At 49.9% G+C, this 17,274-nt stretch overlaps 2 protein-coding genes and 1 long non-coding RNA gene across 7 annotated transcripts; 1 reads left to right on the top strand and 2 right to left on the bottom strand.

Moving 5' to 3' along the window:
- Window positions 1–3,376: 3,376 nt before the first annotated feature.
- On the top strand, window positions 3,377–4,359 carry LOC130530096 (uncharacterized). Its single transcript, XR_008951737.1, has 2 exons — window positions 3,377–3,587; window positions 4,127–4,359. It is a non-coding gene; the product is annotated as an uncharacterized LOC130530096 (long non-coding RNA).
- Window positions 4,360–7,010: 2,651 nt separating this feature from the next.
- On the bottom strand, window positions 7,011–9,586 carry mrgbp (MRG/MORF4L binding protein). The gene is made up of 5 exons (XM_057042106.1): window positions 9,330–9,586; window positions 8,874–8,995; window positions 8,708–8,789; window positions 8,057–8,131; window positions 7,011–7,952 (listed from the first exon to the last, which is right to left on the bottom strand). The coding sequence occupies exons 1-5, from the start codon at window positions 9,469–9,471 to the stop codon at window positions 7,726–7,728; spliced, it is 648 nt and encodes a 215-aa protein (XP_056898086.1). The 5' UTR covers window positions 9,472–9,586; the 3' UTR covers window positions 7,011–7,725.
- Window positions 9,587–9,703: 117 nt separating this feature from the next.
- On the bottom strand, window positions 9,704–16,189 carry hm13 (histocompatibility (minor) 13). Of its 5 annotated transcripts, XM_057042098.1 has the most exons (13): window positions 15,801–16,188; window positions 14,673–14,708; window positions 13,763–13,861; window positions 13,600–13,682; window positions 13,447–13,535; window positions 13,165–13,250; window positions 12,956–13,081; window positions 12,823–12,880; window positions 12,632–12,752; window positions 12,431–12,533; window positions 12,268–12,353; window positions 11,706–11,814; window positions 9,704–11,307 (listed from the first exon to the last, which is right to left on the bottom strand). In XM_057042098.1, exons 1-13 carry the CDS (start codon window positions 16,002–16,004, stop codon window positions 11,287–11,289), a joined length of 1,221 nt encoding a protein of 406 aa, XP_056898078.1. In that variant the 5' UTR covers window positions 16,005–16,188; the 3' UTR covers window positions 9,704–11,286. The 5 variants fall into 5 exon arrangements, with proteins under 5 accessions (XP_056898078.1, XP_056898080.1, XP_056898082.1 ...); XM_057042100.1 differs by lacking the exon at window positions 11,706–11,814 and having other exon boundaries at window positions 15,801–16,183; XM_057042097.1 differs by lacking the exon at window positions 9,704–11,307 and having other exon boundaries at window positions 11,637–11,814; window positions 15,801–16,189.
- Window positions 16,190–17,274: the final 1,085 nt, after the last annotated feature.

The following is a 17,274-nucleotide window of genomic DNA, read 5'->3' on the forward strand; positions in this document are numbered from 1 at the left end:
TCTTGAAAGGGCTGAGCGTTGAACTGAATGACGGAGACTTCTGGACTGTGAAAAAGAACCCTTTAGAGGTGTTTGGGTGGACATTCTGCTCCTGTCTTGCTCCTGTTTGGTCCAATCTTAATGATGAATCCTGCTGAGCGTCACTGGGCCGTCTTCTATAGAGGCACCGTGCAACCGTTTCACTGCTCTTACGTGGACGTCACAGATATCAGGATGGTGGGTGATAGCCAGCGAGGTGCTACAGCCTCAAGTGTGGCCACAGCCTGGTGGTCTTGCATGTTTCTGTTTGCCTCAACAAGGTTTGTCAGGGTGCGGCAGAGCTGTAAAAGGACAGAGAACTTGAGCATCTTTGTCTTCAGCCTAACCTCAAACAAAAGGAGTCAGAGATTTCAGTACAAAACCCACATAAGCTGTATGTGACGTTGTGTTTGCACCAGGAACAGCATTTTACCACCGAAGACAGAAAATGACAATAAGAGTCTTCACAGCTCTGAGACAGGAGGAAGACGCTGTCAAATGTTAAGCAGCGCTAGCTAAGACAATTAGCCGTGAAGTCCTTGTCCTGTGGGTGTGACTATGCAGGCAAACATGCTGCTCTGCTACGGTTACGAGTTGAAAACCTCTGGACAGAGCGTTGCCAGAAATCTCCTCTGATCAAGTCACGGATTGGGTCAACAGCTTTCAGTGAATCAGTGTCCGTAGCCATGGCAACAGGATTGGAGCCTTAGTAGGCCGTATTAGCGGTAAAATGAAACCTATGAAGGATTTAAAGATGTTTGTTCAATCAGGATCGTTCACACCAGATTCCTGTTGTGTTTAAATGGAATTCTGTTGTTCCTGGAGTATCGGAGGTGGTTATGGAGAAGTTGGGCTCATACTGATGTCCCAGGGGAGGGGGGGACCTGTGCTCCTCTGCTTTAAAGTCTGGAGGATATTTTCATCCCACATTAATTCACCATATTGACAGATTTACATCCGAATATTCTTGGATAAGGTTTTAGGCAACGCTTTAAAGTGTTTCTGGTCCTGTCAGAATATTTCAAACCGCTGCGCTTCAAAGAGCCCCGTTGGAAGCTGCCTTCAAATATTAATAACTGCAGCCAGCAAACTTCCCCTTTTATCAATACATCCACATGCCAGCCCCCCCCCCCACACACACACACACCACACACACACACACACACACACACACTTGCATTTCAGAAAAAGAATTTCAAAAGAATTTACCTCAGAACCGGGGTTTCTTCTCTCCCAACTGTCTCCCGGCAGATTGCTCTTGATTGGTGCCGCTGCACAGAAGTTGGCACCACAAGACGAGTACCTTCATGGAGCAACATGTTCAGCTCCTCTGGCTGTAATCACTGGCAAACCAACCTGCTATTGGGGCCAAAACTGGCAATGCTGCCACTGATGCACAACGGCGCCCTGGCTGGACGCGTCCTGAAGCTGCCAGGACATACCTGAGCCTGCAGCCGCCTGTCCGTCTCTCTGTCCACCTCTTGTTGATTCCTGGACCGGGATGACTGAGAACACATCAGGTGTTTCAGTTGTAGAAAGACTAGAAGAGAGAGCTGCTCGTGGACCTGAATCACCCAAACTGCTGATCTGATTGGCAGATCTCAACTCTGTTTCTGGTCCTAATGCTGTCCTGAGCGTCCTCTTCCGGGACAGATCCGATATTTCAGGACCAACAGGACGTTTCTTCAGGTGTCTCTGCTTCGGTCTACTTTTATAGTTCCTTATAAAACCAGCTGGTTTTATCTACTTCTTCCATGATGATGATGAAGTCTTGAAAAATTTGACTCAAATGGACGAGACTGATTGGAAGTCCATGAGGGTGTTTCACACATTCCTGCGTGTTTTGACACATAAACTGGGGAGCTAGATGTCTCTCTAGAGCTCTTTAGAAGGAATCGAGTTATTACTGCTTAAATCAGACATTAGAAGCTTTAATATACGAGTCTTAAAGTTCCACCATCAGAAAGAAGATGATGGTCATGAGAACTTGTTGAAGAAAAGGTGGCCAACACCCCCCACCCCCACCCTGCATGACACCGAGCCCTGCTCTGTTGCTGCGAGTTACCATCAGATCCTCTCAATCACGAGGGGGGAGACAATGGGCTGACAGGCGAGGGTCACCGTGACAATGCACACTTTGTCAGACAGCGGCAGTGGTTGAGCTGCCTCCATGTAGCAGAGTTCTGGTTAAAGAGGAGTTTCACCTGCTTTCCACAGCCTGCAATGACACTAATTAAAGGCACAAACGGGGGAGGAAGGTGGTGGTTGGGGTTAGGGTTAGGGTTGGGATAAAACTTTTTTTGCACTGGCCTACTGATCGGGATAGCAGGGAAGTGCGGAGGGTTAGGGCCCCCAGGGGGGCTATTAGCCAGGGCTCGAACAGTCCCGGACAGAACAGGGGAGAGAGCTGAATCGCCCAGTCTGAGAAGACTTTGGTGATATGGCGAGTAGGCATACAGTTAGGATTAACGTTAGGGTTAGGGCAGGGGTGAGGAAAAGGTTAGGTTTAGGGTTGGGGGTTAGGGTTGGGATTAGGGTTAGGGCTAGGGGTGGGAGAAGGTTGGGGTTAGGGGTGGGAGGAGGTTGGGTTTAGGGGTGGGAGAAGGTTGGGGTTAGGTTTAGGGTTAGGGGTGGGAGAAGGTTGGGATTAGGTTAGGGTTAGGGGTGGGAGAAGGTTAGGGTTTGGGGTTGGGGGTTAGGGTGAGGGGTGGGAGAAGGTTAGGGTTTGGGGTTGGGGTTAGGGTTAGGGGAGGGTTAGGGTTAGGCAATTGATGTCGTCATCTAATGTAATGAAACTGTCATGTGGTATTGCAGATAGTACTGGGTAATATTTTGTCATGGCCTTGTTGATTAGTTTCAGGTTGTCCTGTTGTTTTTGTGCTAACTGGGGGGAATAGTTAAGAATGGGAAAATAAATTTTTGCATGGGGAAGGTCCGTTTGGCAGTGCGGTTAGGTTAGGGTTAGGGTGGTCCTGACTGTAGCTCTGTGGAAGCACACAAAAGGTTAGGGTTAGGGTTAGGGTGGTCCTGACCATAGCTCTGGGTGGTCCTGATGGTAGCCTTGTGGAAGCACACAGAGGGGTAGGGTTAGGGTTAGGTTAGGGTTAGGGTGGTCCTGACCGTAGCCTTGTGGAAGCACACAGAGGAAAAGAGCCTGGAACAGGAGTTGTTCTGTCTGACTTGTTCCCAGCCTGCTTTGGTCCCGCAGGTCTTCTCCTCTTTCTGCCTGATTGATCCGGACCTCTGCAACCGTCTTTCCTCGGCCATAAGGCCATCTGTTCCACCTCTGGTACGTGTGGTGTCCCTGTGAGTCACCACGGAGCCTCCTGACCTGATGTATCTCACATGCAGGTGTGGCAGGGCGTGGCCTGCCCTCTGCACAGGTGCCATATGGCGATAATGCATTAATTGGTGGGCGGGGAGAAAAGGTTTATATAAGGCACTGCCTCCAGCTGGCTTTAGTTGTTTTCCCCCCTTCGACAGTATGGCGGGGTTGCAGCTTATCTGGGCAGTTCGACCAACTGAAACTGTTTCACAGAACGAGCATGCTGTTTGGCAGCGCCAAGAAGGTCGGTGCTTCCTCCCGCCATCCTTCCGTCTAGGGCGCTTTGCCGTAAGGGCGCTAGTCTGCACTGGGCAGTTGGCTGCCGGCTGGTGTCGGTGGGTCGCGTTGCCCCAACGGGAACCCCTCACGGAGTGGTGGCGCCACCAAATACAGTCGGCACAGACTACCTCGCTTACTGGACCCACTGCTGCTTTGGCTCCGTCCTTTAGTTCGGGACTCTCTCCTGTTCGCTCTCTCTCTCTCTCATGCTCTCTCCCCTCGCTCCCCTCGCTCGGAGAAACGGCGCTGAGACGTAGTGGTGCCGCCGAGGCGACCACGGAGTTATTGCCTTCATTTTAGACTCTTAACAGCGTGTAAATTGTATCATCAACCTATATTTACTCTTTTTAGGTTTTGTTTCTTTTCGTTTCTTAGTTGACGTTGTGTTCTTTTAGACTATCTGGTCACAATTTATTTGCCTGTCTGTGTGAGGTGTGCGTGTGTGCTCGTCGCGTCAAATTGTTTATCACTGAAAGTTTAATTGTTCCTTTTCTTTGTGGACAGGTGCTGCGGGCCACGGCGGGGACCCAACCCCTGGTGGAGGGCGTTTTCATCACACCCCTCGTGTGTGGTTTTGTTTGCAGTAGCACGGGTGTTTTTAGTTTGTTTATCTCTCCTAATTGAGTTTTACCTGCTGGTGGGGCCCCAGCCCTGTCCACCCCTTTTGTTAATTTAACTTTTATACAGCAGAGTTATATTTTGTTGAGTACTGGATTAAATAAAATTGTAGTGCATAACCCTTGATCCAGTCTCTGCCTCTGGAATAGAACTTATCTGCGCGTGCCTGTTCTCCAGTTAATTCCTGGGGTGAAATTCCCCAGGTGGCGTTGTTGTCACCGTTCCACCTCTCCCCACCCCGCCACACAGGAAATGTTAAAGGACTGCCAGTTTAATGGTATGCATTCATGGCCAGTTCACACCTTACTGCCCTATTTGTCCATCACTCTGCCCCTCCCTCAGGTGGATCAGCCCCTCCTCCGGGCTGATGGGGGTGTCTGTGGACCGGCTCATCCTCAGGCCTGTCCTGGTGTGAAGGGCCTGGATGGAAAGCCTCCATGTTGGCACAAAGGAAGAAAGTTGGATGGCCTCAGTTACCAGAGAGACTGCTGGAAGTTCAGGAAATCCTGCCTGGTGTGAAGAGAGCACCAGAGCCAGACAGAGCAAACTCTCCAGAGGAGAGGCTGAGAGCTCAGAGGGTTAGGGTCAGGGGCAGGAAGTACACCACACTTCCTGGGTGCCCTTTTCAAATGATCCCGGTGGTCAAGTAGGGTGCTATTCTCAGCTGTTCTGAATATATGACAGGATTCACTGATGGAGAGGAGGGAAGGAGCTGGTTTGGAATAATAAAGGAGCTGGTTACACCACACAGACACACACACACACACACACAGGCCCCTGCTGCAGTGGGCTCAGGTGTGAAGGGGTGTGTCTGTATGTCTCAGTGGCTTCCACAGGTGTTCTACAGGATCCAGGTCAGGGCTGACAGATGGACACCAGAGACGGGCTTTGATGGTCCGGATGTTTCTATAGCCCCCTCCCACACACGCTGGGCCAGAACCCAGCCTTCTTTCTTCGGTTCTCCTGGAAACTCGGTTGCTCATTCATCCGTCTCACTTTTTCACCATGTGCTTTCTTCCATTATGTCCACTGTGTCTCAGCGGGGGACAGTGCTATCTGACTCTGATGACCTCCACGTTGGAATTCCCCTCTATCCTCCTCGGGAGTTCCCCTTCCTGTCCAGGGGACCTTCTGCTAATGTGAAACCATAGCAACAGCCAGTTCGGGCTGTATGGAAAGTCTCATAGCTGTTATTCATTTCATGTCCAGGGAGGACGAGGCTCTTCTAGTCCTGGAGAGGCTCCTACTCATGGAGATGACCCCTGTGACCTGAACCAGGGTGTGTTTAGATGCCTTTGACCAAAATAGAAGGATAACTGTTAGCACAGCTCTGACTTGTTTCATTAAATGAATCATTGATTAACGGACCTGGATGTTGGCTCAGTGTCCTCGAACACGTTGTCTTAGCTCAGAACGCTGGGAGGGAAAAGTTTAGAGGGAAAGTGGAGCAGATTGACTTCTCAGTCTGCAAAGCTGCTCTGCTCATTAGCATCTCAGCTGCAGTGTAACGCACACACACACACACAGGTCTGTTTTGTAGTCACCGAACACCACACAACGGGGGGCCCAGGACCTGTGTTTGTATGTCACTCTAAGGTTTGATTAAAAAGCTCTTTTGTGGTTTTGAGATGCTAATCTTTCTATTATCAACTGCTTAAAAAGGAGTTTAGCTGGTGCTTAAAGACAAACAAATGACTTCTGGCACACACACCCAACACGCATGGCTAGTGTGTGTGTGTGTGTGTGTGTGTGTGTGTAAATAAAGCCCATCATATTGGCACGAGGATGACATCATCCACAGAGGCCACCAGTGATGTCAGCATTGATGCCGAGGATGAAGTGAAGCAAGAAATCCCACCAGGATCTGTAGGACTTTCAGAGGGTTGGATCCAAAAGTGACAGCGTTCAGCAGAGTGTTGTGTGGAGAGCCGCGCTCTCGTCCCATGACAATGGGAAGCTGCTGCATGTTTAAGCATAAAAACCTGCCTAAATGTAGGATAAAATATTTCATTTGATGCATCAACGCCCAAATATTAACCTGTGGAAATAGTTTATCTGTGTTGGAAATGGACATCAAAGGGGACCTGCTGGTCTTTGATGCTACTACGATTCGCTCAGCAGGTTTATGGAGGCTGATCTCTGATTGGTTCAGAGATGCGAGCGTCCACGTTCGGAGGCTAAAGTAGCATTAGGATTCAACGGCAGGGTTGAAAAGGAGAAGAAAGAGAGAAACAGCCCAGGATGGACGGACCAAAGCAGAATCCCAGACTGATCAGATCAGAAAAATCCATCGCAGAGGTTCAGCGGGTGACCTGAAGTGTGATGGAGGCCCAATATGAAAGTGTAGCATATGGATAAGAAAGCACTCACTAGGCACAGTGTTGGAAATAATGACCACAATTCCAAAGAACTGGATCCTAAAGTATGGATTTATTTGTCCACCAGTGCTCACACACACATACTGGAACTCTGGGAACTCTGGGCTGCTCATGAATATTCAGGCAGAGGTTCTGTCGTCCGTTCTCACACTTGTTCTTTTTGTTGTTCTGACAGCTCTCTCACACACTCGACTGACACTCATCCCGCTCAGTTGCAGCTTTTCCTCTTCTCGACAACGCTACGCTTTATTTCAACCACGCAGCTGTTTAATAAACAGGGACCTCATTAATCACGAGGCTGCTCCTTTTCCTGTTCTCGAGGAAACAGCGCCCCCAAGTGGACGCGCCAGCACATCCGCAGGACCCTGAAGGACGACGCGCCGACACAAAAGTGACTGGATCTTTTTATTTCCATCTGTTGACCTCAAGTAGATGATTGATACAAACTCATATCACAAGACTGAAACTAACATTAAATACAAAATGAAACTGAATTTTCCCATCAGTTGTTTTTAATAACTACTTTCCCCCTGTAGCCTTCCCATTTCTCTCTTAAACCAAGAAATGATTTTTAAAAAAATGTTTGGATTCAGACATTTACTTGACCTCATCTAACCTGTTTTGAAGTGGGTTCAAATCCTTTTCTAATCAGGACGATATAAACTGTAGACAACAAATCATGACGCACTGGAAACTGAGCCGTCAGCAATCGGATGTCTGACAGACACGAAACAGGAAGCTCTTCTCAAAGGTCTGCGTTCAAGCTTAGCTTGAGAGAAAAGGCATTAATAAATAAGGGTCAGTTGAGTGGTGATGATACATCACAATGAAACAGATTCCAGCCAAACGGTGGCTTTCAAGCATAAAAACGACCAGCAGGGGGCAGCACCGGCGCCGGTTTACGAGACTATCCTACAAAAAGAACAAACAATGAAGAGATGACCGTCACCAGCTGTGCAGGAAAACCCGAGGACATTCACACTTCCTGCTGCTGCAGCCGGACGGATGACAAACTCAGAGCTCACGTGTGCACGCAGCAGTCTCTCTCTCTGTCTGTCTGTCTGTCCGACTGTCCGTCTGTGTTCCCACTGTCTGCCAGTTCTCCTCTCAGGTGCGCCTCCTCTTTGCTCCTCCTGGACTTGCAGGGTTGGATGATGACTGCAGTTTGTCAGCCGTTCGACTCCTCTTCCTCTTCTCTGCCTCCTTTCCCACTCCTCCCCCTCCTCCCGCCGCGGTTCCTCCCTCACCGACTCCTCCCTTCTCCTTGTCTCGCTCCCTCTCCTTATCGCGGGTGTTGCTCGCCCGCTCCGACAGCTTCACAGAGGAGTTACTTCCTGTGATGGAGAGACCAAGATGGTTTGTTGTCTGGCATGAAAACAACGGAAGTGACTTTCACACACGTTCACGCAAGGGTGATGCAGTCGGAGACGCGCTCTACCTTCTTCGTGCGTTGCTGGAGGCTCTCGCTCCATTTTGAACTCCTCTTTGATCTCGTCCTCTGAGACCAGCTTCCCTGCATGTCATGTATGAAACAAAGGTGAATTTAGCAGACGCTGGTGCGCCATGAAAACAGGAGGAAGCTCTCACGTCCACCAGCGTTCAACACTGCCACCAACAGAAGAGAAGACCTGCTGCATTTGTGCTTTCTCAGATCCTTTGGTCCATGTGAGCTGGGAGGTCTGATTCAAACAGCTGCGTGCCTTCACAAAGGTCCATCCATTTAACTCAACATGACTCGGATGAAGACGAAGAACATCTCAACAGAAAGGGACCGTCCCTCAATGACCTACATGAGTGCAAGAGTCTGAACACTTAGATTCATGGGATATTTCAGTTTCTGATTTAATTTTTTGGGAATCATCCTGAGCTTGCGAGTGTCGATTGATGAGGAAACAATGCAGTTTGCCATTTGGACAAGAGGGTAAACAGTGAAATCTGATGTCCAGCAACCTCCACTTCATTATAGGCTCTTTGGGGATAAATTGCTCATCCTGATTCACTTTTTGACGATGCATCTTGGAGCTGGAAGCCGTAAAACAGCAAACTGTAAATGACGAGTAAATTAAAAACAGACGCCGTCACCACTGACCTTCTTTGACCTCCTGGATGATGTCATCCGGCAGCGAGAAGCTCCTCTCTGTGTTTGGAAAAGGCAAAATCTCCGACTCGTGCTGCATCACACACACACACACACAGACTGAGTCACGGTGTGTGTGTGTGTGTGTGTGTGGGTGCGTGCTGAGACGTGTCCTCACCAGAGCCTGCATGTCGTACATGGTCCCCAGGTGGTCCCAGATGACTGAGGAAGACACCTGGCGTCCAATATTCTGGCTGAACTTGTCTCTAATACAGATCATGTGGAAGTGGCGGTTCACGCCTGCGAGGGTGAAGATGAACAGATGCAGATACATAAATGCCTTTAGGCTGCCGAGACAACCTCAGGACACGTTATGGGATGTTGGATGGATGTGGAATGAACCACTGAATCAAATTACAGCTCGGTAGGGATGCACAAGTTTTCATTTAAAGGACATCGTAGCGAGCGTAGAAAACCTAAAATCAACTACAGGGCTGTGGTGAAAAGGTCTATTTGTCTGGACCACCATAAACTGGGCTTCTACTCCGAAAGAATTAACACTTTAGGCAACACTGGGCTCAACTGTTAGCATTCTGTAGCAGCTAACGTGCTAATGCAGTTAGCAGCTTCTTACCGACGGGCTTGTGTCCGATCATCGCATGAAAGAGACAGACCTCCACCTCGTGGCTCCAGACCACCGAGTCCTCCTCGGGGGCCAAGCCTGGATCTGGAGGCTTCTCGTCCGTCTGATTTAGCGTCACATCTGCTTCCCCCATACTGGTATAAAAAGCTCAAAGGAGCAGAAAGCAGCGGAGCAGCAGAGCCACCACTCCGGAAGCAGCTGCCTTTGCCTCGTTGGCCTCATTAACCCGCTACCGCCGCCTCCCGGACAGGGGTGGAACTGCACAGGCCACAGTTCGAGTTTCCACCGTTTTTGTCCTGATGTCGTGAAAGGAATTGTGTCCCTACGATGTAACTCTTGTCACCAAGAACCAGACGGACTCAGGGTTATGCTGCTCTATATGGTGATCAAAACACCAGAACTTTATTGCAAAACAAAAAACTAAATTCCCGTACCAATAATGACCAGAACAAAAATAGACGATGAGAAAGAAAGATATTGAAAATGAAGGGATACTGAAATTGGGAATACGAGTACGACACAAGAATAGATCAGAACAATGCCAGGCTGAAGAGTCACACTGGCACTTCTTTTGTGATAGCTAATTAGAGACTTCAAATTTAAATAACATTCAGAAACGAGAAAAAAAAAAATCAGTTGTACATTGATGTACAACATCGAAAAGCCAGAGGGGGGAAGTCAGAATGTAAACTGGCAGAAAAGGACATTAAAATGCCAGTCCGACAAAGCTATACAGCAATATCAAATTGATCAGTTATGAGTAGTCCAGTCTGTATAAACCTCTATTATGGGATTATTATTCATATTTTAACCAGCTGCATTAAGGGAAAAGGATTTGGCATCAAATGTGTCTGGATTTTGTCCAACTCACTGAACATTAAAATCTCTTCTTTTGCCAGAGTAGTCCTTTAATGCCCGTCTGAGACTTGGTCTGCATCTTAAAACCGAGTGCTGATATAAAACGCACATTTGACAACCACCACGTCCAAGTAACAGGATCCCCCAACATTCACTTTAGTTTCTATTTCAATAAAAACTGTCAAATAAAAGCTGCTGCTGTCGCTTTAAAGAAGTCAATCGCTCATGTGTGAAAGTAATGATTCATTTCTTAAATCACTGGGAAGCCAAAAGAGGAAGAGCATTCCACATGTAAAATAGAACACGCGTGTCAAAAGCAACAGGCTGAGGAGGCTCGGCCCATCCTCAAAGGGTGCTGGATGAATGTTTGAGATGTCCTCCTCCTCCTTCTGCAGGCCAAAACATTAAGACTGGGTCAACCGTGCACAGGTGGGACTCACCTGCCTCCGTCCGGAGGCCTTCAGAGTCCGAACAAAGACGACATTTGGTCCCTTTGGTTTATACCTGCTGACAAACTCAACTTGGCGACCGTCGATTTTGGCCGGTCGCCCGATAAAGTCAAATTAAGACGGAAAATGATGGTGTCAGAACAAGGCAGAGCGAAGCAGCCCAGCACCCATAAACAATTAAGCAAATGGAATTAAGCAAAACAAAGAGGAAGCACATCTGGCGGGCAGACGGACAGACGGACAGGTGAGTGCGGGACGTTTCAGCAAATCCCCGTTTGCTGGATTTTCTGAAACACTAAAATGCACACACACAAGGCCACATGAACAGTGCATGTGTTCCAGTGTGATAGCAGCCAGGTGATATTCGTAGGCACGGGGTCGAGAAGACCACCGCCAGCAGCAGCAGCAGCTGTTACCATGGAGACCAGCCGCCCTCCCAAGCTTAACGGATACAGAAACATTGGCTTCACTGGCTCCGTTTCCCCAGCAACAAAGTGGAAGCTGGACAAGTGGGAGAGGGAGGGGCTTCAGTGAAATGTGGCGACGGCAAGCTGGATGAAAGGTGGCGGACAGGAGGCAGCAGGTGGCGCTATTGGTCCTTTTTCTCCGGTTCAGACGAGTCCTCTTTAGAAGTTTCATCCTCAGGTGGTGTCTCTTCGTAACTGCGGAGGAAGGAGAGGGGGCGGAGTCAACTCACTCACTCACTCAATGAGCGATGCTTTGGACAGAGTCCCACGTTCACATTAGACCAATTCAGCATCTCGGACCAGACTGGAACCCCACAGTGATGCCTCTGAATGCAGAGGCTCAGGACCAGCGGACGCGACGGTCGAGGCTACTGTGGACGGCTGCGTTTGCGACCTCTGGTGCTCTGGTTTTAATTTAACATATGAAATAAATGTGACGCTACAATATTAACCCTACAAAAGTGAGGATGGAGGGCTGACTGCTGGGATTACCTGCCCAGATGAGACAGGAAAAGAAGAGGAAAGAGGGGGTGGAGCCTCTACATAAGAGGAGAAGGCTGTGGCCGGCGGTGATAGGGGGAGGGGCCTGTTACCGTAGAGACAGCATCCATAGATCTGGCCAGGCTGGCAGGGGAGCCGCTGACCGTTGGAAAGGAAGTGAGTCTGGGAGAACCAGGGAAAACTTCCTGTGATGACTCATAACTAACCACAGGGGAGGTGGAGGGAAGAGGAGCAGGAAAAAATGGAAAGACAGGAAGAAAAGAAGACAGGAAAGAGAAGGTTATGGGAGGAGCCACAGGAAGAGGGGGAGAAACAAAAAGAAGAGTATTTTTGAACTGATAGTTGGTGCAGGGCCACCAGCATAAGGGTGAAGGGAGCAGGAGCGGGAGGAGGAGATGGTGGTGATGAAGAGGAGCCATTAGGAAAACCGTGGGGACAGATGGACAGAGTCCCTCAAAGTTAGGGCCTGGTTCCATGGTTACCATCACTTATCTCAGGATCAAATCACAGCAGCCTTTACACAACTGCTCCACTGTTCAGCTTCAACTTTAGTGATTTGATACGAGATAAAACCGTTTCTTCACTATCAAACTGGACTTTGACGGTGAAGGCAGATGGGCGCTACGTGGCGATGTGGTTGCCGTGGTTACTCACCTGAACATCTCCGTCAGCTCTCCTTTAAACAGTGCTACGATGACGGGGAAGCCAACGCAGGCCGGGACCAGGTACAGCAGGGCGGGCTGTGGATGGACAGGACGTTATGGACACATCAGACCGAGTCACGCTCCCATGCACTCGCGTCTTCCTGTAATGTCACCTGTGCGTGTTTGAAGGTGTGCATGACGAAGATGGTGAGGCCCAGTCCGAAAATGTAGGCCAGGAAACTGGAGTAGAAGTAGGTTCTGCTGTTCTTCTTTAGGCTACGGGAGACAGACAAATCAGTGGCTGTCAGGAGGCAGGTGGGGACGCCGTGGACAAGAGGGGACGTCGTGGACAAGAGGGGACAGGACGGCGTTACCTGACGTCGAAGCGCAGCAGCAAGGCAATGAAAATACCCGGAATGACGATGTCGCCCAGCCCCAACATGGCAAAGTTACTGGCCCCCAGGCCTTTCTCCAGCAGGTCCTGAGGGAAGACCACTGAGACAGAGCGGCAGCGTGAACCAGGACAATCGTCATCAAATCACGTCGATCAATCGCACATAGTTACGTTTGATTGGGGCTTCAAAGGACTTGGCAACAGTTACCATGACGTTGGTGCCGAATACCTGAGCAGCAGAAACAAAGGCGTTGCTAAGAGGGCTGCCGATAACGCTGGACCACCCCCTTCAACCTTAAATTACCCAGAAAACATCGTAGACAAACAGCCCCCCCAGCAGGATGCAGCCAGTGCTGACGTTGTTGAGGTGGAGCAGCTCCACGCCGTTCAGGGCGAACGCCAGCCCAAACAGGTTGTTGGCTATCCAGTGCTGCGAGGATGACAAAAGAAGAGAAGTCAGCGGCAGACGTGGCCGAAGGCAGCAGGGTGGTGCAGGAAGAGCGTCCCACCCACCTTCTTGAGCAGGTACCAAACCCCCACAGCACTGCTGATGATGAGACTCACCAAGTTCTTGGTGTCAAACTCATAATTGAGCAGTTCTGCAGACAAACATTTAGATTTCAGCTTCAGAACCAGAAAAAGCACCATCTTGTTTCACTGAGTTCTGGCTGACTGGTCACCAGTTTACAGCCCATAACCCATTCATGTTAGGTTACAGGACATAAAGCACAGGTCTACAGTGGACATGAGACCGTCCCCCCGCCGTCAACTATCACGGGGACACGCGAGACTCACCTTGTCTGGACTCTCCAGAGCACTGAGTGAAGAGCAGCTGGTACTGCTTGTTAGGGAAGGATTCTGGGAAGATTCTGCCCATCAGGGGACTGAAAGACAGAAGAAAAGAGAGGTGGTCTTTTTGTCCCTCATGCGTTTGCAGGACGTCCTTACCTCATGGTATGAGACAGCGCCAGGATCCCCAGAGCAAAGAAGTAGAGGGACAGCAACAGGTTGACGTATTCTTGAGAAAACACCTGCGAGCAAACATGTGTGTGTGACTGTTTCAGCCTGTTGGGTCCAGCACCCGTGTGTCCTGAGGGGGCGCCGGCGGTACCTTAAAGAAGAGGTAGAGGCCAAACAGGGTGCAGCTGGCAATGATGGGGAAGCGAGCGGCATCTCGACTGGTGATGGTCTCGGGGATGTCGGAGGCGTTCTGGGAGGAGGAGACACAACCGCCGGGTCAGCGTCACGCCACAAGGCTGCCGAAACCCGCAGGACAGCCATCCCACCCGCAGGACCGCCATCCCACCCACAGAACCGCCATCCCACCCACACTGGCAGCTCCAGGGTCACATTTACTGAGGCGGTGTTAGGGAGGCTCCGCCCACCCAAAATAAGGAGCTAACAAACGATCAGACATCTGAAGTCAGCAGAGCGGTTCCGCCCGTTGCACAGATACAGGCGAGATCATCGACCCAGTGTCGCTCAAATAAGTCCTCCAGGACGTCTAAATTCTCCCCCTCCTGGTCCCCACAGAGACAAACCGGGACAGAGGACACCACGGCAGAAGGAAGGACGAAGAGAGGAGTGCTGACCCAAATGGGAGGATATTTCTGTTCAGGATGATACGGAGCTGAATAATCCAGCACCACCCTGGAGAGATTCCAGAACTAGCGACTTTGGAGACGTCCGGTGGACAAGTGGAGCAGAGACGGAGGACCGTCAACGTGCACCAACGTTTCCAACAAAGTGTGATTAGCATTTCAGGAGACAAGGGCCAGATTTGACCCGCTTTGGACTGAAGAACCTGTGACAGAAGCAGGAACCACTACAACAGCTACGATTCTGACCCAACATGAAGCTGCCAAACTTGGGCTGCCGTCACACTGTCAACGTCCCTGCTGGGGCATCAATCTGGGGCAAATCTGGAGTTATGCTTGATGAGATCACTCTCCAAACCAGCTCTGATGAAGCTCCCGATCAACGCTCGCGTTAGAGCTGCAAACAAACACACAAATACTCACTCTGAAGCCAGAGCCGAACTCACTCTCTCCAACTTCCTACAAAGAACGAACACACAGGGGGGAGGACAGAGGTGAGACAGGCAGAGGGACAGAGAGGGAGCACACAAAGAGAAAGACAGCAGTCATCAGGCAGGAAAAGCATCATTGGCGCCGAACTGTGACAAGAGAATCGAACTAGCAAACCCTGATTCAGCTAGAGCGGTGGAAGGGGGGGAGGGAGAAGACGACGACGACAAGCCGAAAGACACAATCGGGGGTTGAATCCAGTCTGAACCGCGACTGGGAGTGTGGGTGAGAGAGTCACCTGTAGCAATGACAAGGCTCCACTCAGACAGCCAGGCTGCCAGCTACAGGTGCTCCACCGCAGCTACAGGTGCTCCACCTGCCACGGAGCTCAGACAGCACGTTAAAAAAGAGGCTCCAAGATGAAAAGAGCTAAATTCCAACCTGAAATCGTTGTCTTTTATATTTGCTTTATTTAAATTCCAGGAAACCAATGAAAAGAGAAAAGGAGCCATGTCTATATCAAAACACAGGGTGTGTGTGTGTGTGTCTGTGTGTGTAAAACACCATTTCACTGCATTATTTTGCCATATGCTAGTAGCGGTTGTTTTAGTTTTAGTTTGTTTTTTAAAGCTTTACTTTGTCAACAAATGAGGGTTAGGGTTCTAGTGAGGTGCATTTGGTTGTTTAGTCAGAGTTCCTCAAGTAAAAGAGCCCATAAATTAACTGTTGACCAACCAGTTTTGATTTATTTCACCCAGATAACCAACACGTGTCCAAAAATCTGACACACACAGGCACGCACACACACACAGGCGCGCACACACACACACACACACACAGGCCCAAACACCGCTGCCTAATTAACCAGCTAACCAAACTGTTTCTTTCGGATGTCTCCTGTGTCTCCATGACGTCATCTGTGCCAGAGCTCAAGACCTTATCGGACAGGTTATACGACTGATCGGACAAGTGATCCGACTGACCGGCCTGATCCGACTGAGCGGGCCGGAACGGAACTCCTGTAGCGGCTAAAACAACCGTGCGGAGGCGGAGCAGCTGTTAGCCGGGTCGCAGCTCCAACCGCCGCTACGGTCAAAGACTGCGGGCGCCGAGCGCTTCTACCTTGGACTTGGAGCAGGTGACAGACCGGAGGGCTCCGAAGAAAATGGGCAGGAGAGCCATTACGACTAGGCTGCCGTACGCCAGAGCCGTTCCCTCCGTGGTGGCCACAAACTTCGCCGTAGCGTTGAGCGCGTCGGTCCCGTTGGTCCCGTTGAGGGCGTCCAGGACTGGGGCCGGAGCCGGGATTTGTTCTGCCTCGGACATGGTACCTCAGCGGAGATCTTGACGGGCACAGCGCGGTAGAAAAGACTGGCAGTGTTGCGGCGGGGGAACTGCGTGTGCGTGGTGTTCATTCAGCGGATGGTGCTGCACTTCCGGCGGGCTCTCCGCTGCTAAGGCCACGTTTCCTAAAGAGGCCGGAGGCAGCTGCGGCAGGCAAGACCTCTCACTCTGACGCTGTTTTCCAGGACCAAAGGCTTTCGGTCTACACTACCGCCACCTTGTGGACTGGAGGATGCCCCCCACAGGCGATCCGTGCAAGGACGGAGCTTCCAGTACGTGAAGCAAGATCATCGTCAGCGTTTTTTAAAATATAGAACCTAACCGATTTGTTGAATTGGCAGAACTTTCTTGGAATGATTCGATGGTGACTGGATGATTATTTCAATAGTCTTGAATAGCTCACAGTGATATACATATTTTATCATGTCAATTTGTACTTACAGTCTACAATTTTACCACTTTAACTGCCCACTTTGTGTGGAAATGTGTTTCCATGGGCCTAATAAAAATGTGCATGGGGGTCATCACGATCCTCTCGTGCACGTGTCATGGGCCACAGCAAACTCCCCCTCCAGCCACTTTCTGTCCTCAAGTACAGACGTGTTGCTGTTACCATACTGTAGTGCCCTTGATCCCTCCAGAGATATCTGAGCTCGTTTGCATTGTTTCTCCATCCTCAAACAGGGTTTCAGCGCACATGCTTCCTCCCAACCCCACTGTTGTCTCTCTCCACGCCAGTGTGACCGTTTCTGGACTGATCTCAGCCTCATTACTGAATAAATGAGTATCTTAAACAATCTGACAGGCAGATTGGTCCATCTTTCCCTCCTCTATGTCTGCAAAACACTTTCACTTTAGAAGGTCTGCTTCTGTCATATCATGTTTGTGACCTGCTCTTTCATTCTTTTCCCTCTGGGTTCAGTCAAGTATTTTGAATCTGAATTATTGAGAAGATGCTCAGTGGAGAGGCCAGCCTCTCACTGGTGGCGCACAGTTGGCCCTGTGGCCATGAGCTGTTCTCTAGTCGATGGGTCCTAGCCAGTAGTGTGTGTATGTGTGTGTGTGTGTGTGTGTGTGTGTGGGGGGGGGGGGGGGTAGTACAGATCATATAGTAACTCAGTGGATGTATATACACTCCTGTACATACTTGCCATTCTCCTGAGTCTTTCACAGTATCTGACGGAGCTAAATGAGTCCTCACAAGTGACTGAACATCCAGAACTTTTAGCAGAGTTTTGACTTTTTTTATTTA

This window comes from Takifugu flavidus, chromosome 8, assembly GCF_003711565.1.
Source record: "Takifugu flavidus isolate HTHZ2018 chromosome 8, ASM371156v2, whole genome shotgun sequence".
Taxonomy (NCBI): Eukaryota; Metazoa; Chordata; class Actinopteri; order Tetraodontiformes; family Tetraodontidae; genus Takifugu; species Takifugu flavidus.

Bases quoted from the DNA above. Each gene is read 5' to 3' on its own strand.
- mrgbp (XM_057042106.1), bottom strand. From the start codon at position 9,471: ATGGGGGAAGCAGATGTGACGCTAAATCAGACGGACGAGAAGCCTCCA. The intron at 8,996-9,329 runs GTAAGAAGCTGC...TCACCCTCGCAG, and splicing joins GATCGGACACAAGCCCGTCG to GCGTGAACCGCCACTTCCAC. The intron at 8,790-8,873 runs GTGAGGACACGT...TGTGTGATGCAG, and splicing joins TGTACGACATGCAGGCTCTG to CACGAGTCGGAGATTTTGCC.
- hm13 (XM_057042097.1), bottom strand. From the start codon at position 16,004: ATGTCCGAGGCAGAACAAATCCCGGCTCCGGCCCCAGTCCTGGACGCC. The intron at 12,354-12,430 runs GTGACATTACAG...GTCCATCCACAG, and splicing joins ACACCTTCAAACACGCACAG to CCCGCCCTGCTGTACCTGGT. The intron at 11,815-12,267 runs GTGAGTAACCAC...CCCTGTGGTTAG, and splicing joins GAGCTGACGGAGATGTTCAG to TTATGAGTCATCACAGGAAG.